Source organism: Nyctibius grandis, chromosome 10 (genome assembly GCF_013368605.1).
Source record: "Nyctibius grandis isolate bNycGra1 chromosome 10, bNycGra1.pri, whole genome shotgun sequence".
Classification (NCBI taxonomy): Eukaryota; Metazoa; Chordata; class Aves; order Nyctibiiformes; family Nyctibiidae; genus Nyctibius; species Nyctibius grandis.
The window spans coordinates 2,944,958-2,969,539 of NC_090667.1; the positions used below are offsets into that span (position 1 = coordinate 2,944,958).

The window sequence follows — 24,582 nt, forward strand, 5'->3', positions numbered from 1 at the left end:
GACCCGCCTCTCGCTGCCTCGCAGCCGCCGGGCTGACCGGCGCGACCGCCTGAGCAAAACAACCCCGCCCCGGCGCCCAAACGGCGCAGAACGAGGCGGACGATAAAAAAAACAGGCCCGCGCCGCCCTTCGCAGCGTGAGGAGAGGGGGAAGGGGAGCTGGAACGGGGCGGGGGGGAGAACCGGCGGCCGTCGGGTCTTTCAGGCAGCGGCGCGGCCGCGCCAGGAGCCGCGGAATGGGCGGGGGCGCCTCGCGCGGGCCAACGGCCGCGGCGACTCCTCCCCCGCGCCCCTGAGGGGCCACCCCGACCGCGGCCCCGGCAACGGCCTCGGCCCCTGGCCCGGGCCCAGCGCTGCGGGGAGGGGGGGGCCGGAGGGAGCCGCAACCCCGGGCCCGGCGCTGGGGGCGGCCGGGGAGGACCGGGCCGGGGGAAGGGCGCAGAGTGCGTCCCGGTGCCGCCGGCCGTGGCGGGGAGCACGGCGTCCCTGCGGACACCACCCGCGGTGGCGAAGGGTGTCGATGGTGGTGTCTGGAGGCCGGCCCGGGGCCCTCCTCGGGGAACAGCCGGCCAGCGGTGCGCCTGTCGCCGTGCGTACTTAAAACGGTACCGGAGGGTAACCTAGGGCGGTCACAGCCCACGCTGGGTGTTTTCCTTGTAGCGGGGTTCCACGGGGAGAAAGCGCCAGGCCGGGGGGTGCCGGCCCCCCTGCGAGGGGAGCTGGGTGAGGCTGGTAGTGTCTGGCGTGGAAATAGAGCAAACTGTGATCTTCGCTCCGTGAGGCAACAGAAAACATTTTAACTAAAAAAGCGCACTGAAAATGTGGCTCGTTTCCAGTTGTTACCACAACAGGTTGCTCTCCTCAAGTGGCGATTACAGCTAAGGACGTGTCAGTGCTAGAAACAGATGTAGGTCTAAGGAGCATCGCTGAACGCCTGCCCCAGGTCCCACCAGGGATCTCGGGCAGCTACAGCTCTGCCCATGGCTGGAGCCCGTTACAGCACCTCCAGCTGCGCAGGGAGAGGCCCGAGGAGCGGGCTGGGAGCTGGGAACCCCCGCACTGCAGCCAAAGCAGTGTTGGGTTAGCATAACACCCACCTGAGCGGTGTGCCCCAGCACCCAACATCTCCTGAGAGGTCAAGAGTGTCTGCCAGATAGCGACAAGCATTAGGTTTTCAGAAAAAGAGCTGAAGTGAGGAACGCAGTGAGGAAGGCAGACCCAGGTATGAGTCCACCAAAGTAACCCTGAGGCACTTGTGCTGTCACGCACAGCTATGCTGTTGAGCCCAGTTTTGCATCAGCTGTCCATGGCAAAGTGGCTTTTAAGTAGTTAAGATATTTACACAGTGACAACCCCTGATCATGACAATTTGCTTTACTTCAAATCTTAATTAAAAATGGTTTTAGAATGAGAGTGTTTTCACAGCACTTCAATGCAGACAAAGCCAGGCTACCTGTAAGCAGACTGGTACCTGCAACAGCTTTGCTCTGTGGAGCATAAGTGCAGCGTAAGTCACAGCTTTCCCTTTCCTTGGGGTCCCAGAGGGTCCCAGGCTGTGCACCACACACCTTATTGAACAAATGACAGTCCTACCTGCTTGAAAATGCCTTCTGATGTAAAGAATTTTCCTGAGATGCAGAAACTCAGTTCAGAATCCTGCTCTGCTCGTTTCAGAGGCCACAGCCCAGGACAGTAGCCCAGCCACAGAACTATCAAGTCTTTCTTTCCTTAGTTTTCTGCCTCAGTGGCATAACAAATATTTAATAGAAGTATTTAATACAGAACAAGGAGAGGGTTCAGTTTGTACTGAGAGCACACTGACAGTGTTCCCCTTAGTCTGTCGGTTACGGTGTCAGGTGATGTTGATACAGCAGACTTGGATGCCAACAGAAGTTCCTCAAAGATCCTGATACTAGTAACCTGATAAGCTGTTTGTTCACCATTATCAGGACCTAATTATCATATTTTTAATATGTCTCTCTCACATATATAGGTGTGTGAAGGCTCCAAAGTGTGCCTAATGTGACCTTTTGATTGTGCCATCATCACATTTACCTCTTCCCTCCTCAATCACTCCATCTTGTACTCCAGTGCTGAGAACTGCACATTCACTGCACTAAAAAAAAGAAACAACACTGCCTTTATTTTCCTTAAATGTTCTTTTTTCATTTATATTAAAACTCCTTGGTTTAGAGGATCAGACGATGACAGAAGGTGGTGTATGGAAAACGTATCTGCAAATCCTAAATCCCCTTTCCCAAGGGAAAGGTTTCTGATTTGGCTGGCGATCAGCGAGCGCAAGCGCTCAGGCTGCAAATCAGGCTCAGCGGAGGGGGATGGGGTTTGCTTTCTGCACAACACAAATCTAGTAACATCTAGGAAGAGGCAGAAAGCTCAGCTCCGTGCTTAAGTATGAATTTTAATTCAAAGTGATGCTGTTGATGAGCTTTATACTTGATACAGCTCTCTATGGCTTTCTAAAGGAGAAAATTCACAGTGGACTTTGAATTTAGCTGTCGAATTAGAAGTCTGGGAAAGTTAAAACAACAAAAACACCCCACACCCAAAAAAAAAGTGGCAGACGGCCGTCACAGATACCCGATAATCCCACGAGGGCCGCCCTGCAGATCCTACAGGGAACCTCCCCGCCAGTGCAGATGCTTTCTGTTATCTGTCGTGAAAAAGCAGCTGCTGCAGCGCTGATAGCCGATGTCCTGCGAGTAAGCCAGTATTAACAACACAAAACACCCATCCTTGCTAAAGCTGCAAGGCAGAGAACAAGATCTTTCCAAAAACGGGTGGCCCAGTTCCGATTGTTCCACGCGTCGGGAATCACCGCAACGCAAACAATCCCAAACCTCAGCATTGCCACCCTGAGCCGTAAAGATAATTGCACCATGTATCAGCCACAGATGAATTACAATTAAGGGCCTTTTGCCGCTGAGAACCCAGAGGAGGAAGGGAGCAGCTTAACACGAAAGCAAATGCTTGAAAAGACTAGAGCAACCCAGATCAGTGCAAGCTTGATTTAACGCTTATCAGACCCAGAAGAGCTCTGACCTACATACTCGCAGCGTCCCGGGCTGCGGGCGAAGGCAGCCGAGCAGCGACGGGGACTGTGACACGCCGAGCATCGGGGAGCAGCCTCCCGGGCATCTGCTCCCAGACAGGGATTCTCTTTCTCTCAGGCAAAAATTACTGTGCCCCCATCCTCCAAACACCTCACACTCTCTGCTTTTACAGAGAAACAGGGTTTTTTTCCTGCTGGTGGTGATTTAGAGACTATGGAGGTCACACACTGATTATTTTTCAATACCACACACGTGATGTGGGATTGTCAAAGCCTAATGAGAACCAGGCTTAAGAGATCTCTGCTTTGCTCCTTGGACCAGTTGGGAAGCTTAGAATCATAGAATCATGGAATCATTTAGGCTGGAAAAGACCTTTAAGATCAAGTCCAACCGTAAACTTCACTGGATTCCCTGAACTGCAGGGATGGGGGCCCGGCCAGGGCTGAGAGCACAGCGGCTCTAGCAGCGAGAGCCAGGTAGAATTTGCTGGAAAGCAAGGTGTGACCATCCAGTCTGAACAAGAACCTAATCTGCATCCAGGGGAGGAGGAGACTGGCTGCAAAAATCCTCCTTTTATTTTTTTTTTCAGGAATACAAAAGATGGGGAACATCTTGTGAAACAGCCACATCAACAAGTTAAAAAAAAATCGAACTGATTCAGGGTAAAACCAGAAAACATCAGAATTATTCGTGTGAGAGAGACGGTAGAAAGACATTGCTGAGCTCCAAGGCCTGTGCCACTGCTGTTTAAAGCAATCGTACAACAATGCAGCAGAAGAGGAGGAAAATTCTTGTTCTCAGTACAACTCTAGGAACAGCTAATTACTGTTTCCACTTCGCTGAGCCTTGTATTACAGGAGCATCCTTGAGAGGGTGTCGCTTTGCATCCCAGTTGTGCCCCAGCAACGCCAGACGGTGGGTGGCGGAGCTGCCAGCTGGGTGAGAGTCCAATTAACACCAACAGACCGACAAAACTCAATCACCAAATCCTGCCGAGCAGAGACCAACTAGTTCTTTATCAGCTTCTGTTTCTTCCTCTAACAACACTCACGTTCCCCTTACATAACTACAGGGATTCAAGATAGTTTAGAAGAGTAAAGATAGGTTGCCTGGGAGAAGAGGCCGACTCCCACTCCACTACAACCTCCCTTCAGGTAGTTGTAGACTGCACTACGGTCACCTCTGAGCCTCCTCTTCTCCAGGCTAAACAACCCCAGCTCCCTCAGCCATTCCTCGTAGGTCAGACCCTCCAGACCCTTCACCAGCTTGGTCGCCCTCCTCTGGACTCGCTCCAACACCTCAACATTTTAAGCTGCAATGTATAAAATTGTGAGTATCTGTGATAACCAAGCGGAAAAGTAAGTGAACTAGGTTGGCTTTAAAGGGCTGCATGGCACCAGTCTTCACCCTCGGAGCTGTTCAAAGTCCAAAAAGCAGATTGTTCTGGGCTGTTCTGACGCCACAGATGACAGAGAGTGTTTGCTCTGAGGTTTCAAAGTCCATGGGAATAAATACAGTGTGTTTCAGAAGTCAGGCTAATTCACAGCATTTTAAAAAGTGATTGCAGGGGAAAAGGGCCAGTCCCGTGCCACTACGAGATAGCGAAGCTAAAGCTAGATCAACTCACGAACAGACACGACACAGAACCCATCACCAGCCTTTCTTTGAGAGGGGGAAGAAAGCAGAGCAGGCTCCCAGGGAGCCGCGGCATCCCCTCTCCTGGCTGGGGTCCCTGCTTCAGCAGCAGCGGGCTGCGTTCCTCTTCCCTGAGGACAAATGCAGCGGGGGAACAGCAGCAAAGCTGCTGCAAAGTGGGTCAAGCATGGAGCGAACACCGCAGGATCCTCTCAGACAAGGCTCCTCCAGGACCCCCCCCTCCCTTTTTCTGTATAAAATAAGGAGGCAGAAGAGAGCCGTGGTCGCTGACCGCTCTTGCACTGACTGCTACAATGAAGAAGGGGTTTTCACAGCAAGTTTTATGATGAGTCAGGGTTGGTGGTGGGTGTTTTTTCAAACTGCTGAAAAATAAAGGCAGTCGGGAGCCAGGCTAAAGCCTTTCAGCGCAATCGATCATGCAATTATCAGTGTAACAGTATGCTCCTCTTTGACAGTTCAGCACTTTTGTGTTCAAAATGCATAAGCCAGAAAAGGGTTTATATATTTAATGAAAATTTTAAAGAAAAAAAACCCTCCAAAAAACCAGCTGTGTTTGGGGGAAATCTGATGAGGAAGATGTATGCAGAAGTCAACAAGAGGATGAAATAGCAAAGGTTTAGTTTGATTTATACAACCTGGTACAAGTATCTGCAAAATGGACGGTCTTCTCATCAGAAGAGGGGGTGCTGCCCCTCTGCCATCACCAGCCCCAGGGCAGCGTAGGGGAGGTTGAGGTTGGACATTAGGAAGCAGCAATCAGTTTAACCTTCATCCAAAAGCAGTTCTGTTCACCATAGAGTAATTAAGAGAGCAGGAGCTACAGTTCAACCCATCTTAAAGAACAAAGCTTTTAAGCCACAGCACAGGTTTTAAAAGGCTAGAACACGCAGCACTGCTTAATTTAAAACCAAAAGTGTTGTTTCAGCGTTTTTTTTTCCCTGTACATACGCCAAAGCACTCCAGTCCCCTGCTCAAGAGAGCAGCTTGCCTTTCTTCTCATCCAAAAGGAGCACAGCCAAATGAATTAGAGCACTAAAATAACTTTTTAAAAAAACCACAGGAGGCTGACTCACAAAACGCTTACTCTGCAGGGCTGTTTTAGCATATTCACGGGCACTGGAAGATTTCTATTAACGCTTTACCTGTTTCCAACCTTCTCCTGGAACCCGCAGAGAACCAACAGTCTGTGTAGCGATTGCTGCAGCATGCAGAAGGCACCCTACGCTTCTACGAGGCTTCAAAAAACATTCCTTTAACCTATGCAAAACCCCCTAAAACACATCTCGAGTTCTCACTGAAACAAGTACAAACCCCAAATATGCTCATTTCTCTGCAGGCAGCTTTTGCTCCGGTGAATTTAATCCATCAGCTACCAATAAATCAGATGGTAATTATTTCTACTCCAAGTCTTCCTTCTCTTCTTGAATCTTCCAAACATGCCTTCAGCTGGCGAGTACTGCTGGTGACCAAGCTCCATCAGAGTAGCAATTTCTTGTTCACAATGATATATTCTCAATGAAATCTTCAAAACAGCCAGTCACAGCGTAATTACGGGGGGAAAGTGCAAAAACTGGAGCGACTTTCAACATTTGCCATTGACTTTACTAACAACTGCTCACATTTGGGTACAGAAGCTGAACAAATGAAGCGGCTGCTCCCCGCCAGAGCAGGAGACGAGTCACGGCAATTAAAGTACTGGAGAAAATAGAAAATAGGGCAGTCATTACTCTTGAAGGAATGGTGTCAATTAAGGCACAAAGTTCTATCTACAAAAATGTTTAAAGAATGGCAAGTGAAAGGAATTTAAAGTGAACTACTCTCTACAGCAAAGGATTTTTTTTTTAATACTGATCAAAGCAAAAGTTCCCAATATACTAAAAAAAGACACTTCAGATGCACTTATTTTTAGTATGCGCTTCTCCTGGTACGAGATCAAACTGGAGAAGGCTGAGTGCTCTCCAGAAACCATTTGGAACCCAACCTCCAGGATACAGCTGAATTTTTGCTGAAGAAACAGGCAACCCCTCCAGCCTTTCAGAAAAGGGATGAAGTAACGCTTGGTGAAACGCAGCACCCTCTTTGCAAGTCAGAGAGTTCAGTGGGCCTCCAGCAGAAAAACAAGAGAGCCCCAAAAAGTGTGTCTAGGACCAGGCTCCAGGTAAGCTGGACATCTGCAAAATTTCTGTAAGCAATGTAACAACAAAAAAATCCTCTATGTTGTTGGAGAGTCTACATTGTGCCCAAGGAATTTAAAGTCTCTTAAACAATATGAATATTCAGATTTCTCTATTAAAACAACAGCCAGGTACATCTTTTTAAGATCTGCCCATTAAGTTTCAAGCACAAGCCTTAAGAAGGCATAAAATCTGAATTTCTGTTTTGAACACAATAATCAGGATTCAAATTCTGAAACAAATTAGCAGAAAGGAAATACTGGAACAGAAGTTAACATAAAACACATACCGCTTTTTCAGAATGGAAGCTTGGCCAATACACGTAGTACTAAATTTCAAGTTATTTCCTTTAATATTTAGAAAACTGGTTTTATTCTTAGTTTTTCAGAAAATGATTTTAAGTATTAGCACCTACATTGTAAATAACTCAGACTTCAGTTTACACTTGAAAAGAAAAGCCACACTTGATCCATTAACTTATCCTGTATTCTTCCATTTTTGAATAGAGCACCAAGAGGGAGAGAGCGCAACGTGTCAGGAGTGAGCGAGCTCTGTTCTCCGCTCTTCTCATCAACGACCAGGCATCTCCCTGGGACAGAACTCAAAGGTCAGAGTTTTCCACCACACTCCAATCACCTTAGTTTTAGTTATTTAAGGTGGAAATTCCTATGCAAGTTTATAAAACCCATGCAGCTACATGTTAGTTTATTAAGCCACAGCTGACCTGAGATGCAATTAGGATTTGACATTTTTCCATACTTAGTTCACAAGTTTATTATGAAAAACACTGCAGCTCTGTCCTGCAGTAACATTGTTTTACAGAAAAAAACAGTTCTGTTCAAAGTAATTCACTATCCTTGGACAATTACAAGGGACAATATGGTAGGGCAAAGAGTGGAAGAGGGAACTGAGTGCAGACAAAAAAAAAAAAAAAATCAATACAATTAAATTAAACGGTATTCCCTGAAAATAAAACAAACAAACAGTTTCAGAACAAATATGAGGCCTTGGTACTTATTTTAAAAATGTTCTTTAAGCTTCAATGATTGTTTGCTGCTACCCTTATCTACAGTCATGCTGAATAAAGCTATAGCTAAATGGAAAGTTAAATGTATTCACGAGGTGTTAATGTCTACATCTTATTATTTGCAGTCTCTCAGAGAAAGCAAAAGTAACTACAAATAGCGCTATGCCAGAAACTGGTTTCTTGACCAACAATGTTGCTTCAGCATGCAATGAACTGGTTCATTCTAAAGTGGTCACAGTTGTTGACGACAAGAGGCTTTGTATTTGAATATGGCACGTCTTTTGGTCCATGTGAAAACAAGTTTGAATGTTAAATATTTTCTGACACTTTGGAGTTACTGTTGCTCTTCCCGTTTTCTTTAGGTCAACGTATGGTTCATGGCAATACTGTACAGGTCTAAAATCTCTTTACAGGAAGTAGTCTGGGGTGCGACGAGTAACATGCGGTTCACCTCTACGCGGCGCTGGGTCAAACTGCAAACTGAAAAGCAGAGGTGTTAATGAAACCCCAAGAGCTCCGTTTACATCCAGGTATGGTTTATATGTAAAAACACAGTAGCAGCAGTCTTAAAACAGGGAAGTCTTTTCAAGTTTTTCTCAACCTATTAAAGTCTTCTAGACCAAGTGTTCAACCTTCTTCCACTCCTCCTATCAGTATGTATTTATAATCCCCATATTTTAAACTCCTCTTATGATTACTACTATGGACTGGAGATAAATGAATCTTAGCTTTAAGACTCAAACTGGTCAAACATTAGTATGTATTTAGAAGGTTCAAGTCTCCAGTCATTGTCACAGGGGGCAGTTTACACAACGCTTTTGCCTCGGTTACTAGTAAAGCTGCTGCTGAGGTAGTTCATCAGAAACCTCATTAAAAAAGCCAACATCCTAACACCTGAAGAATTCCAAGATTCCCATGTCTCTTGCCCTAGACTGAGAGGAGGGCATTACCTCAGTACTCCTACTCTCAAATCACACACCCTGTAGTATTTCATTAAACTCCAGTTATACAAAACAAAAAGGATGAGTCTCACTTCATTCTGACAGAAAAGATGTCAACAACTGTTCCAGATATGTGACTCCAAGACTCTAGATGCGACTAACCCAACAATTCCACGTTCACTTCACCTCCCAAAATGTGCAGGAAAAAACCATACCTTAACACAATAATTAAGTGGTATCTTGCTACAGCAACTATGTAAATCTCACTTTTAAACATACTTACAAGGAGTATTTTAGAGTATCATCAAGTTCCATAATTGCAGCCTGGTTGCCACAACGGTAACAATAATTTGGAGCACTGAAAATTGTTACTACATTCCGATCATGGCACCAGTTGTAGCCCTAGAGAGGAAAAAAAAATAATTATGACAGCCAAGTTCATTCATTGTACCCCGTATAAACATCCGACTACTAAACTGAATTTTTAATGCACAAACCCCTAAGTGGCATTCATAGTGTCATTTTAAATAAGATTAAGGCTGTATCTTTGTCTTCTTCAGAAAAAAGGGGTAAAAAGGAATTTTGGCCTTTATATGCTCCTTCTTACTAGCAAGCATGAGCTAAACATAAAAAAAAAACCAAACCACAGCAAGAATTGTCCATTGCATTAGCATTAAAAAATTAATAGAGTAGTTCTGAAGTACACAACCTATTCTGAATCGTCAGCTGTGGTCACCAAAACCAGAATCCAGACATATATTCAAAAATCTTAACTGACAGGGATAACTAGAGACTAAGAACAAAACCACACATCCACAGTAAAAAGGAAAAATACATCTTTTTTTCAAGGCACTCGTATTTGTTCATTTTCTTATCAAGGGACTCAGCATTTATGTTTCAGAACCTTTTAATCTACACAGAAATGCAATACCGCATCTGCCACTAAAGTCTGTTTTGGGACATTACTGTAAATTTTCAGAAAAAAAAAGACCAAAATAAAGGTTACTGCACTGTCAAACTGAGAAATTCCTTTAGTAGTACATGAATACTGTCAAAATAGAGTTTCTGGCAGACACTCAGCTGGATCACCAGTTAGTCACAGCAGCACACGCACATCTCCAACACAGTGTACAGTATTAACGCACCAACTATGCAGTCAGGAGTGTAAATGCCCAGGCTGCCCCGCTTACCTCCATTACCAACTGATGAGCTCTTGAAACCAACGTAAGGCCATTAGCATGGTTAAAGGTTTCTGAAATATCCTGTCCAAATGTATAACCTGCACCTCGAGGAGAAATTCCCCAGCCACCACGATCATCTGGATCTGACCATAGCAAGTCACACATTGGACCCTGTTGAGAGATGTAGAAGATGTTTCAGAAACATGGAGACCCCACAAAAAACCTACGCACATACCACCTCTGCACAACTTGTTGCAGCATCTCTTTAAGACTCTAAAAAAACGCCTATCAACTGCAACAGCTACTGCAGTTACCACTTGAAATACTATCAAGAAGTTAATCTGAATGAAGAATTTTCATAGTAGTTCTCACCTCTGAGATCATTAAGTGGTACCCATGGAGATTCTAGGCACACTGAAATACGTTTCTTTCTTTAGGCAAGAACACACCCCTTACTTTTCCTTCAAACTAGAACAGGAAGACAGGCACTTTCATATTGCTAAGTTGTTCTGAATTTCATTTTCGGCCTGTGTATTCAACTACCCAATATATGCTGAATCATGAACCCACAAGTTTAGAAAATTATTTTTCAGTACCTCATGGGGAACTTCCTGCAAGCGATCAAGTGCTCTGATGTGATCCAGTGTATCTATCGATGGGGAAAGGCCACCGTGTAGACAGAAGATCTGGAAGAGTTAAGATATATGAAGTTTATCTCATTGATTTACATGAATTGTATCAGTACAATTATAATTGTTTAGTATAAATGATTAGGAGAAAATCTGCAAGAGATTCCTTTAAAGCTGAGAGCTGATAGCATAAAGCATTAATAGCTCCCTTCACAACTAGTAACATTTAACTTCATCACATTCCAACATACCTGGCCATCCACCAAGGCAGTTAGAGGCAGGTAATCAAAAAGGTCTGTAAAGTATTTCCACACATTTGCATTTCCGTATTTTCTTAAACATTCATCATAGAAACCATATACTTGTGTGATTTGCCTGCTTTCATGGTTCCCTCGAAGAATTGTGATACGTTCACGGTAACGGACCTAAACATAACAGAGGCATCAAAATACATATGTCTTCCCAAGAAACAGACTTTGCACCCCTCATCCCCTGTCATATGTCAATAAAGCAATCAAAACCAAACCCTTTTTAAGGCAAAGATTCAATTATAACCTTTGAGAAAAGAAGGGATAATTCATTCAAGTCTTCAGCTGCTCAATACTTTTGAGAATAATTCCGAATTTTATTTGTTGTTACTAGTGCACTTCACTACACCTGTGCATTAAGCTGATCTCTCCAAGGAAATTCTTAAAGATTGCTACTTAGACAAGTAAAAAGAAATACAGCACTCGTTTTAGAAAAAGTTATCCAGGGTTGCACCCTGAATGTTGGATTTTTTTCAGAAGTATCTTAGAAAACTAAGACAGCCAACATTTCAGTTTTCGTATCTATAAAACCAACGTAGTACAATTAATAACAGATATTAAGTGTAGTCAGGATAGTAATTATATATGTTTTATACAGAATTGTACAGCTGAGAAGAAAAGTTACCTTAAGAGCTACAAGCAATGTGACTGTTTCGACTGAATAATAGCCTCTGTCAACATAGTCCCCCATAAACAAATAGTTTGTGTCTGGTGATTTGCCTCCAATTCTGAAAAGTTCCATGAGGTCGTGAAATTGTCCGTGGACATCTCCACAGACTGTGACTGGACATCGCACTTCTTGTACATTAGATTCTTTCGTCAAAATTTCTTTAGCCTATAAAACAAAATACAGAAATTGTGAGTTATGTCTATGAACAGTCATTTTATTCAAAGTATGCTCTACCACTTCCAGTTCTCTCCTACCTGCTCTCTTTATCAATTCTTGTCCCTTCCTTGTCTGAAGCACTTGGAGTAAGAGTTTATCTTTACCTAAAACAAAATTTTGCTTCATGCAATCCTGTATTGGTAGCAGAATTTTGATGATTTTTTCCCTCCCCAAGGAGGATATTTTAGAATTAATTTCCAGCGCAGGGAAAAAAAACCCCTCAGATTTTATCTATAAAAACAGTTCCATGAAGCACAAAACAATGATCGTCACTGCTGGAACTGAATAAGTTCATAAGGATTTGGAAAAGTGAAATCTAAAGTCATGCCAATGTCTTATCTCCAACCCTCCAAAAGCCTGAACTCAGACATGGCCAGAACAGGGAGGTGAACACAGCCGTATCAGCCAGCAAAAGCTGCCGGGGAGTCCTACACTTCAGACGTCTTGATCCAGAGAACAGTCCACCTGCCCTCTATACATGCATCTTTGAATGCAAAGCGGAGTCCGACATGAAGCAGAAGCTAGAACGGAACTAATCCAGTACTATCAGCAATTGCAGAGCAGGTGGATTACCTGCACTTTCTGAACAAGGTTTGTGTTTAAGTACACAGGAATAAACAGTGTTGTGTCTTTGTAAACCAAAGTGGAAAAACAGATCTTTGTCATCATTTTTTTTCCACAACATTGTGTACATAAAAGTTGCAGACAAAGGCAATTCACATGAAGAAGCCTAAGCTAAATACAGCATCAGAAAGGTAATTTTGAAATAATGCAAGAATTCCTTAACCGTACCATCACACTGCCAGTTGTTACAGTTTATTCTCAGAAATCACCAAACACGTGCCACAATAATCTTCTAATTCAAGAGGGTATTAGAAACATAAATAGTAACAAGTTTACAAGTTACCATCTACAAAGATTTCTATGCCTTTTAAGAGCCAGTATTTCTATTGAAAAAGGATCTCCTTTTTTTTACCTCATTACCAGAATGACAAGAGATTATATAAAAACTATATTCCATTCTATAACCCAAGATATCTACAAGACTTGCAGAAATAGCACCAAATACCACCTATGCACAGGCCATACTGAATCCAAAATATCCTGAAGGATCCACCAGTAAGAGACAGATGGAAGAGCAATACCTCATTCATTTTAGGGTCACTTTTCTTAACTTTCTCAAACCTAACCTGACAACTAAAGCAGCATGCACATTTTGGGGGGGTGCTGCTAAGCAAAGTAGTATTTTGGGACACTAGAAAAAGTTCATTCATCATTTGAAGAGCACTAAAGAAACATTTGAAGTTAAAATCTAAACAGTATATTAAATACTGGGTATTGACATGAGCCAAACTATTAAGAAACATGCTGCTGCGTCCAAGTTTCCACCCTATTCATGAAACCATTAGCTGGACAGTGACTGACACCCCCACTCCCAAATTGGTCTCCCTGTTCCTGCACATTGTCCAGGCTCACCACCACGGCCACCACTTCAAACAAGGAAAGTGCCAGCAATGCATAGTTTAATGATGGAGATGCATGAAATTCAACATTTCCTTCAACACCAGAAAGAAATGCGAGGATACAATCATGGTTACGCACCCTGCACAGCACAGAGCTTTAGGTATTACAGCACGAGCACCAGAGTAAATCACTCTGCAGACATATTTACATCAAAAGTCAATCTCATATGACAGTTTCCACTCGTGCTGTGCCTAGAACTAAAGATAGGTCATTGCTGGCTTGTGGTAGATGCTAAAAGTGTAGATTTATTTTAAGATAATCTGACTTAAGTTCATTTTAATGCAGTGACACTCACCGGATGTTTTGAAGGTGTTTTACCAGCCTCAGCCTTTTCTAACACACTGTTACATTCAGAAGCATTAGCCATCTTAATTCCCCTTTTGAGAGAGAACATTACAGATACTTATAGGGCTTCAATATAAAAACCCTGCTCTTTAATTAGAATGCTTTCTACTGCTGTATTTTCTTAACACACTGGAAGCACTGCACAAAGAATGCAGCATTTATTTTTCATCAAAGGTACGCAACGTTTATGCTGACAGAGATCAAAATGGCACAGTTCTCAGCAACGGAGTTGTCGCCTCCTCAGTTTTTGAAATACTAAATCACTCTGATATGCCTATGACCAAACACACAGCTAAGTCAGACAGCTACTCTGATGGAAAAAGACTGTTCCAGGTCAACTTGCAAACCAGCAATTTCTATTTAAATCCTGCAGTGGAGGAATGCTGGTGCAGGGATTTTGGTATTTTCATGTTCTGAAACAAGTTTCGTGAAATACTGTCTTATGAACTGCTTAATCCAGTTACAGTCTTATCATGTCCCATAGCATTAACTGGCATATACTGATGTGCTTAAGCAGTACACTTGCCTCTATAAAAGAGCTTCAACAGAGCTGAGAGTGGACAAAACAGCACCCTGAGAACAAGCCACCAACAAGTGGTCCATCAACCGTACCCCAAATTTCCACATTGAATTAATTCCTATAGAAGGCTGAAGCAAAAATTGTTTTGCTATACCACAACGTAACGAAAACACAAGTTGGTAAAACAACAGTACATATAATATTACATTTCACAATGCAAGTTTCACCGAAGTTAAGCTATCGCTAACATTACAGAAGTATCTGTGACCCTGACTTTGTACTGGACCACATACTGCCCTATGCAACCTCCTCTGGTTCCACTCCCCCAGTAGTGATGATCCTTCCCCCAAGATCCACGATGATGCTACTTGCTCAGCCCCAACTTCCCCCTGTCCATCGTCCCCCCTAACACACTGGGGGGGGCTTCCCACCAGCAGCTCTCCTACACTGCCTCATGGCAGAGCATTTCAGCAGCCTTCAGTACAAGACTGAGTCCTCCTTGGTCAAACTGCCTGATGAGGGAGAACTCGGGAAGAGAGACACAAACCTGATTCCTTGTACTCCAAAAACCCAGTGACCTATTGCCAAGAAGCATAACAGTGCAATACCTTCGCAGTATTTTGACATCAACACTTGGAACACCCAGGATTAATTGCCTATCACTAGGATAAACAGTTACGCAATTCTGAAACAGATTTTTCTTGAACACTTCCTAGTGCTTTTATTTCTCAGTCTTTTTTCAGTTTTTAACAATTCTTAATATTAACACAGCCCTGAACTTCTGTATGTCTTCAATCCTCATAAGCACCCCACACCACAGAAAGTTTAACTTGTGATGGTATTCTACGATTTTAAAATGTGAATAAACTTAAGCAAAAACTTGATGTCAACAGCACACTACGTTACAATTATAAGACCCTACCTCCAAATCAGCTTAACTGTTTTTTCAGCACTACACACTGATTTCAAAACCAAGTGCAAACGGATACAGATTAAGACTGAAAAGAACCCATTATTTCAAACTGACAAATGCTAATTTTATAGCCAAGCACCAATAACGTCTAATGCAGAAAAACCACATAGCTGTAAGACAGCTGCACAAGAGCTTAGTAAAATGCTGTCATAAACAACAATTGCCGAGGTGGAAAGTCATGTATTTTACTTAGAGCGATCTCAAAGTTCAAACAATAAACACATATCAAATACACTTCAGCTTAGTCATAGCGACTGGACTTCATTCCTACCTGACATCTGAAATACTGGCTTACTCAGCTGCCTCGCTGGAGAGACGCAACTTATACAATCCCAAAACACCCAAAAGGCAACAGAATAAAACCAGTATTGGTTTAAACACACAAGAAAATGACGAATTTTCACTTTATTGTAAAGCAAGCAGTACTGTGTAAAAAATACAACCTACTATGTAAGAATTAAAATATTCCTGGGCTGCTGCACATCTTCTAAATGGCCAAATTAACAGTAAAGCACTGTTTTGTTGCCTTTGTTTACAAAGCACATCTTTCATGCCAAACACTGTTCTTAAAAGACAAAGATTAGCTTCGCTGTTTTAAGACAATGCAAGATCCAAGTGTAAACTCTGCATTTTATCATGAACAGTCAGGGATAAGAATTAAAAAACTGTATGACCTTTAAAGCCACTACCATATGATCTTCAGATCTTCACAGTTTTATTTAATGAGATGCAGGGGTTGTACATATGCAGAGGTAGCTCCTACTTCCCCTGTTCCCTGAATGTATTTTTATCCTATACGCCACAGATCAAGGCTCAGAGTCAAGTGCCATAAAGGCTATAATCCACCCACTCTCTTTCCCAACTCACTGTACACTGAGGACAAGCAAGTTCCCCTCATGAGCAGAGCACATCACAAACCTTGCCTCACAGAATTCAAGTGGTCCCTTTCTGAAAAATCCTCTTAATTCATCTGTACCCAAATTCCTTTGTGTTTCCAGAACATAATCAGTTATTTCCAATTACTCCTACCCCTTCTTAGATCCATACATTCTAGCAGGAGCTCTGACAGCTCAAACGAAATATCTACCCTGAAGAACTCTGGGACACATGGCGAGGTGGGGGGGAAGCAGTAAACATGACTGTGGCTTTGTAGAATTGTAGAACCATCACTTTAATTAGACAACATAGCTCCAAAGTCATGGTTGCAGATGGTGATGTGTCATTCTCGGCAGACCAGAATCCACACCTGCAACCCACCATGCTCTCTAGTAAAGTGTGTGTAAAGTAAAGCATCCACTGTAACCAAGAAAAAAAAATAGGTATTTGTAGCTACCATAAAGATATTTTGATGAGATCGAAGACTTCAACCACACCCATAATTTCCTGTCGTCAAGATGCACAGGATGTGACTAAAGGCACAATGATCAGCTAATTGGGGTGAATACTGGTTTTAGCTGGCAAAACATAGTGGCCTGGAAGAGATTCCAGTTCCAAGCAAAGTCATCCTTTACAGTCAGCAAGTCTTCTGCAGAGTGCATGCCTTTGTTTCCTTCAATTTAAGGGTTTCCCCCCACCCCTCACTTGCAGAGGAAAGAGAACACTTTTAGACAAAGAGGGGCTCACCATTTTTAGAGCAAAAGGTATTTTCATTCACTGACATTTTAAACAAAACTAGGGAAATGAGGCCTCCAGTTATCACCCTTCCGTGAAGAAGGTACGACAGCAGTCAGATTACACACGACGTGAATAGGAAAGTGATTTATGCTGAACTTCAGAATCCACTAAGGAGCTCAATGTGAATGTGTAAGCAAGAATAAAACTAAAACACAAAGCTCCCCATTGACATTTAACTATATTGTATTCCAGAGTAAGTAAAACCAGGATTTCCATCCACACAGAAGCAGCTGCAGCAGTAAAATACTCTTCTTCCCAGGTCTGAAACAGAAGACAACTGATCTGCTTTCTCTCTGGTTTTATAACTGGTGCCTTCACCTCCGTTTCTAACCTCTTCCACTACCAGCGATACTGAAGGTTTAGAACTCAGTGAAGGAAAACAAGGCAAAGAGTCACCGCACAGCTCCTCAGAACACGTGTGTCACAGTGTGGTCACTACACATTTGTAGCCCTTAATTTTCTTGGGATAAGACAAACAGAACTAACAAATGCACTCAACGGTTTTATTTTAATTCAAAAGTACACAAACTGAAAGTTTAGTAGCTTACGTATCAATGACTATTTGTCAGTGAATAAGAACAGGCGATTAACTAACCAAAAAACCATAACATCCCATCAGCTCTGTATTTCACAACACACAGCAAAGTACCCTTCTTCACTGCTCCACAACTCAACAACTGCTCCCTTCCTCTTTTAGCAATTTCTATTTGGTTAGAAGAGACCAGTCAAACACAAGATGTTAGCCAATCAAAAGACCAACCCTATTGCCAGTACTGTGTACAAGATTGAATGAGACAACCACCTTCCTTCTGTAAATTCTAGACAGTCTACAAGAAAGCACGCAGGCAGTAAACTTTTGCCAAATAATGCTCTATTCCTTTGTACTACAAAGTAACAACTGACACCATTCGCAGCCTTGATAGTCCCCTCAACACTTCAATTTGGAAAACTCATTAGCAGTCTTACATACTCAGCGTAGCTGAGAGGAGTGTTCTTTCCCTCAGAGGCAGATTCGGGAGAAGGGGAACCGCTATTTAAGTGTCAGTAGTTGACAAGACAGATGGAAAATGAGGACAGAAAGGGGCTCCCCTGGAAGAGCTCAATGTCATTATTTTGCTTCATACAAGAGATTTTAGTATCTTTAACCTTGAATTAAAAGAAAAACAAAGTTCAGAAAAATCTTAAAAAAAAAAAATTGGCTCAAATAGTTCAGGAAATCCAGATGCCTTCCTCTCTACATGGGAGTTCCAACAAACAGCAAGAGCAGTAATGCATGAGGCTGACCACTTACACAGAGATGCTCTTCAGACCCATCTGTAGGGGCAAGCTGAATTCATTTGTGTCATTCAAGTTGTTAAAAAAAGAAATAGGCTACAGCTATTCCCAAACTACTTGTGCCTGATACATGAAGCTGGACTTGCAGATAAACTCAACAGGTTTTCAACCCTTTTGCTCAAACTCCAACCACAGGTGGGCACAGTACAGACAGGATACTGACCGCAGCTGGGGTAGGCATGTGTCAAACTCAAGAAACCAACTAGCAAGCATGTAACACCTATAGCAGAACCTTTTTTTTGATATACCCAACAGAAATATTGTAGACCTGACTACTGAGTAGTTGAGCTCCAGTATTTATTCTTTAGCCAGAAATAAAACTGTTTTTCCAGCTTAACATACGCCTAAAGAAAAGGAACAGAGGGCAGCAACTGCGTTACTGAATATAGGTGTAGTTTAAAGGTCCCTAAGCGAGGATGGAAATTCAGTCCTGGCTCCCTTGACTCCCTTCGCATACCCTTTCGTACAAAGCCTCCTTAACCCATGCCAGACACAGCCAGACAGGTTAGGTTAAGGCAACCTGGATGACTAACAGAAAATGGCTAGGGAGCACTCACAGAGCAGCACTGTCATCAGATCTCAGGAGGCAAGAGCCTCACCACAGATAGATCTGGAAGAGGACATCAATCTACAGCCTCATCCATGTCCTGAGCCTTAAATTGGTAAACTCAAGTAGGAACTTGCTCTGACTTACAAGTGATTACTTCTGTTATCTTAAGCTATGCCCAAAACAACTTCTAAAACAACACAATCTTTCACTCCCATTTGATCACAACCAATGTTGTAATTAAAAACAAAAAAAACCAAACAAAACCATACCAGCACACCTCAATTTTACAGAATTTCCTAGAATTGAAAAAAATTAGAAAGCTGCTGATGCTACAAGAATTGGCACATAGAAGACGAAACTCTCAGAGGCACATCAAAGTGACTAGGTGAGAAGGCTGGCAAGGCTGACACTTCAAATGCCTTGTGTGTAAAGAGACAATTTCTATTTTATATTACCAATCATTACAAGAAAAAACCCACCACAGAACACTGTGGAAGTGAAAGGATCTTTTTTGTGCAAGTGTTCCAGAATAATCTAAAGTACAGTTATTAGCATGTCACAAAAAGCTTTTCACAATACACCTGTAACTCTTCAGTGACAGAAGGTATAACTGTATGCACCCACCAATGGCTTGATCCCCAGGTATGTTCAATGAAGCAGCAGCAAAGGAGTCCTAAACCATCTTCTGCTCTCCCACCGCCCCTGGAACCATTGAAGAGGGCCCTCCCACCATTGGCAGTAGTTGCAGGGCTCCCTCGTTAGTGAATCCAGAAGCCAACGCAGTAGCAAGGAGGAACTGAAATGGTGTGCCTTCCAGACCCACGTTCCTCTTCTGCCAGGGGTAGGGGTGGAGGGACACACAACTGGTCCAATACACAGCCCACCACATGGAAACTCGCACTAGCTGTGGATTCCGTTGGGACAGTTGATTTACGGCAAGTTCAGACAGGAACATTCATTTTTACAATCATCCTTGTTTGAAGACCAGTTATATGGGATGGTTACATGTAAAGATACGGGAATGCAAAAGCTAGCTAATGGAAAAGCCCTTGCAAACGCAGCTGGGGACAGTTTAAAACATTCTCTTCTGGCCAAAAATAATCAGCTAAGAAAGGTAACTCCTCAACAGCAGAGGAGGCAGAAGGGAACATGTGCCTGCCTCTATCTGAAAAAGACACAGGACAGACATCTCAGGGCAGTAAACTTAAAACACAGGAGTGAGATCCACAAAACTTGCCAGTCCTATCCATTAGAGGAACTGAACTTTGATTGCAGGGAGGGTTTTTAGACCCAAAAGAAAGCTTCATCAATAACATACTGCCCTCCCAGAACGAAGGCACTTAACATAAGCTGGATGAGTTCAAGCAGCTCACACAGCTACAGTGTGTACATGCATGTTTCGTGAGTTCTCATCTGCAGTCAGTCTCAGAAAATCTAACTTGGAAGACCTGGTATTAAACAAAGGCGGAAGGTCTGCAACGGGAAAAAAAATGAGAAAAATACACCATTAACAAGGCACCTACCAGAGAACAGCATGGCCCAGAAACATATTTATACTATGAAAATTAGCACTGGTGACAAATCAAAAAGCAAATGTGACCAAGACCATTGTTACAGATCAAAAGATGCAGGAGACAAGGCTCAAATTAAGGTTTCTTGAATGCCTTTACCAGTATCAGCCCTTCACTTTGTTTAAAAAACTTTGGATAGCAGCACTGCCTATTCAGAGGTATTTTACTAGTAATTCAAGTACACAGGAAGAGAACCCTGAACGCTCTACATAGAAAAAGACGACAGTTTGGTCATACATGCTAAAAACTGGATGCCATGTTCAAACCCACTTAATCACAGACTAGTATTTCCAGGGGAGAGACTCCAATACCTCTCCCTCCACGTCCACTAGGTACCTTCTGAAATAAGCGATGGAGACTCTATCCACAAATTCAACTCATTCCTTTGTGCATTTTTAGACTGTCATCCCACCTTCCTGAGCAACGTATCACACCCCCATCTCCTGTGATAAAGGGCATTTACACACAACAGCGAGGAGGCAAGACCTCACTTCCCTCTACCCTCACAAATTATGGAACAGTACTCCACAACAGCATCCTTTCATTGAAAAGGGCCAGTGGAAAAACCCTCACCTGGCAATAAAGGACTTCCTTTCCCCTCTGTTCATGAACAACAGTCAATAAACAATTCAGTGTTAACAGGACAAACACTGCTGATATGTAACAGTGACTACACGGTGTACAGTTTGACCGCTTCTTCAAAACTTACACTTATCAAATCCCTAAGCAAAGCACACACAACTGGTCACACATTGATGTAACATAAAATACGTAGCACACATTAAGCCTAGAATAACTTAACTGCCACTCAGACATTCATATTTTTTTCAAATAATCTGTGAAACTATTATGTATTATTCATGGTTACAAATTATTCCTAGACTTAGAAGACATTTCTGCCCAGTTACCACCATCACCCAGGTAACAAGACACAATGTCAGATGCACTAAGAAAGTAACTGGGATGCATGAATGGCCACACTTAATTATCATGTTTGTAAATAGCTGTTATGTTCTTCAGATATCAATACTGAAATACAAGAAAGCCCTTAGGCTTGTTCTTATTAAACAGGCACCAGTCTGCACACATGGAGTCCCAGCAGATCAAGAAATACCAGTCAGGAAGATCATCCGATCAAACAGGGTTCTGGGGGAAAAGCCCTTGCAAAGATTTTTTTACTTATTTGCTTATTTAAACCAGCCCTAGCTACAACTCAGTGTGGTGAAGAGTGACAGTTTATACCTAGTAGGGTCTTTATCTGTCCTTTAGAACAGTAGCTGTATTTGACATTGTCCTTAACACATTAAGCTATTTATGTAAAAACATAACCTTTGGGTGTGATTACATCCATGAAACTACTTAAAACAATCAAGACATGAAGCACAACTCAGCGAAGTTTCTGAGAGTCAGTGCTGGAAGCAAGGAAACCCGTGAAAGCGAACGCTGTCCCTCAGCAGGACACAGAAATTCAACTAACGCCCTGCTTTCACAAACACAGCTTCCCTGACGGAGAACTCAGACTTCAAGGGTCTATTTCCAATTTCTTGCATCAGCAACCATGTAGAAACTTATCCACTCTTAGCAGGAAGTCCCAGTAAATCCACCTGTAGTTATTAGCAATAAATCACCTCTCCTCAACGTAAAGAGCCATGTGGCCCTACTCAGCAGAGTGCTGACCACAAACCAGTCAGAGACAGGGAATTTCAGCTCAAGCACAGTATCACCCTACCCAGAGAAATACTACCTTTGGCCTGGAGCTGGCTCGTATCCACCCAACCCGAGGCAACGTGACGTTGCTGCTAAATGGTATTTCTCAGGTAGACTTCTCTCACGCATTCTTGTGGTCTCATCTCAAAACACAGCAGTGAGACACACAACTTTCTGTGACCTTTCCTTTTATCTAACATTATTTTGGTGACAAGCATTACGCATTTATCCAGAACTACAGCTCATTTCCATTCTTCACTGGGGAAAAAAAAAACCGAAAACGCTGTCTTGCGCAACAGTGATGACTGGGACTACAGTATCTTCTGTAAGGAATTTCTAATGGTATGCCTACTCCTCATCTATCAAAAACCCTCAGTAAATTGAAAGCTTTTTGTATATTCCTCAAGGTCCTGCAAGTTACCACACAACCTTACAAAACACACCCACTCACGTGGTATTCAGGACCCTGTACCAGCATCACTTTATAAATGATGGCAAGTGGAATAGCTGCCTCTCCAACAAAGCAATACAAGGAAGAAGCTGGACCGCTGTCATTAGAGACGCACGTGAAAAATAGTCAGGCAGTGACACTGCCCCTCGCTTGCAACACCATTTAAAATACACAAACTGTATCGAATGGTAACAATTTCAAGTTACTAGAATACTAGTCAACTAAAATTTGGACTCAAGCAAGAACCCGTCTAGCCAAAAACACTGTAAGTTCTTTAATAAGTTCATAGACAGTCCTCTGGAAACAAATTTGCTTCCAAAACAACACACTGTTCAAAGGCATGATGCCAAATTTAAAATATTCTAATGAGTTCTCGTGGCAGGTATGCACTGTTCTTTAGAACCTAGTACATCAATAACTTCCCATATTCCTTAATTTCTAGTTCCCAAAGAGTCCACAAATATTAATTCCTTCAGTCTAGAAATGCAGGAATATATAAAACCTTTGGTAACCAAAAAAACTGCTCAGCTATTAAGTTACATCCAGAATTAGAATCCAATTGGAAAATGCAGCTGGATGCTACTAGAACAATTTTTTTCCTTGAATTTCCAAAAGGCAATCTATCCTGGGCTGATTTTAAGACCTTTCTAAACCACAAATGCCTCAATCAACACAGTACTCCAACATCCAGTCTCAACGTTTTCAATCCTTCACCATAAAAATAAAGAGCTCTCTGGGATCTCAAATATTCTGTGAATTTCAAGAAACCCAGAATCTTATTCAGAGAAACCAAAGTCCCAAAGCTAATCTACCCTTCAATTAGTTATAAATGCGTCTGTGCTTATTTATATCATGGAAAAAAAAATAAATCAAAGCTGTTACATTCAAGCAGCAGCTCTTTAACCCATGTAATTTTCAGCCGATTACCATAAGCTTTTATTTTCATCGTAATAACTTACACTTTCGGGACTGCTTTAAAATTTTAACCGTAGCACGAGTGTATGTCGCGTCGATCCACCCGCGACCCTCCGCACACAACGGCCGGCCAGACCGGCAACCGCCACCCGGCCACGGGCACGGCACTCCCCGCCCAGCCCTGCCGCCGTCCGGGAGCGGCCCCGCCAAGCGGAGCCCGAGGAAGGGAAGGGGCAGCGGGGAAGGGCCGGGCCGGTGCAGCGCCGGCCGGCCGGGCCCCCCCCTCCCCGGGATGGCGGCCGCGCTCGGGGGTCTCTCCCGAGAATCCCGGCAGCGGCGCCATTTTAGGAGGCGATGAAAAGGCGGAAGGCGGAGCCAGGCTCCCAGCGCAGCGAGAGGGGCCGCGGCTCGCCCGGCTCCCCGGCCCGCTACCCCCGCCGGCAGGTCGGGCTCCAGCCAGCCCCGCGGAGCCGCCCGAGAGGCCCCGGCCCGCCGGCTCGCTCGCCCTGATGCCTCTTCTCGCGTCCCGCCCGCAGACCCCCCGCCTACCCGGCGGAGAGGCGCCACCCCCGCCCGGCAGCACCTTTCCCCGGCTCCCCGGCCGCTCGCCTTCCCACCGAGAGGCCGCCCCGGGCCCGCCGGCTCCCTCACCGGGCGCCGCCTCCCCGCAGCGACCCGGCCCCGGCCCCCACCGCCTCCCCGCAGCCCCTCACCCGCCGGCAGGGAGCGGCCCCACCGCCCGCTCGCCGCCGCTCACCTTCTCGCAGAGGCTCTTCACCTGCCCCTCGGAGAGCTGCTTGCACTCGTTGAGCTGCTCCACCCACTGGTCGAGCTCCTTGGTGAAGACCTTCTCCTCCATCCCGCTCTCCCCCTCCTCACCGGCTGCTGCTGCCGCACCACCCCGGAGGTCCCAGCGATCCGCGCTCCCAACAGTGGTGGCCGCGACGCGATAGGACAGGCAGCGGGTGCGGAGGCGGCCCGGAGCGCTGCGGGTCGGGCGGGCGGCGCGGCGCTCCCCGCTGCTGCAGCTCTGCCGCCCGCTGCCTCGCACCAGACCGTGTAATGGCCGCCGCGCCTGACGTCACCGCCTCGGCTTCCACCACGGGGAGGGGGAGGGAGATACCACGGGAGGCGACAGCGCACGC

General features: G+C 44.1%; 1 protein-coding gene across 1 annotated transcript; it reads right to left on the reverse strand.

Annotated features, from left to right (window-relative positions):
• Positions 1–7,648: 7,648 nt before the first annotated feature.
• Positions 7,649–24,515, reverse strand: PPP2CA (protein phosphatase 2 catalytic subunit alpha). Its single transcript, XM_068408868.1, has 7 exons — positions 24,195–24,515; positions 11,612–11,821; positions 10,930–11,103; positions 10,646–10,735; positions 10,059–10,220; positions 9,152–9,270; positions 7,649–8,407 (listed from the first exon to the last, which is right to left on the reverse strand). The coding sequence occupies exons 1-7, from the start codon at positions 24,294–24,296 to the stop codon at positions 8,335–8,337; spliced, it is 930 nt and encodes a 309-aa protein (XP_068264969.1). The 5' UTR covers positions 24,297–24,515; the 3' UTR covers positions 7,649–8,334.
• Between the last annotated feature and the right edge of the window lie 67 nt (positions 24,516–24,582).

Excerpts from the sequence above, each read along its gene's own strand:
- PPP2CA (XM_068408868.1), bottom strand. The coding sequence starts at position 24,296 with ATGGAGGAGAAGGTCTTCACCAAGGAGCTCGACCAGTGGGTGGAGCAG. Across the intron at positions 11,822-24,194 it reads TGAAGAGCCTCTGCGAGAAG|GCTAAAGAAATTTTGACGAA; the intron begins GTGAGCGGCGGC and ends TTTGTTTTATAG. Across the intron at positions 10,736-10,929 it reads CTGCCTTGGTGGATGGCCAG|ATCTTCTGTCTACACGGTGG; the intron begins GTATGTTGGAAT and ends TAACTCTTCCAG.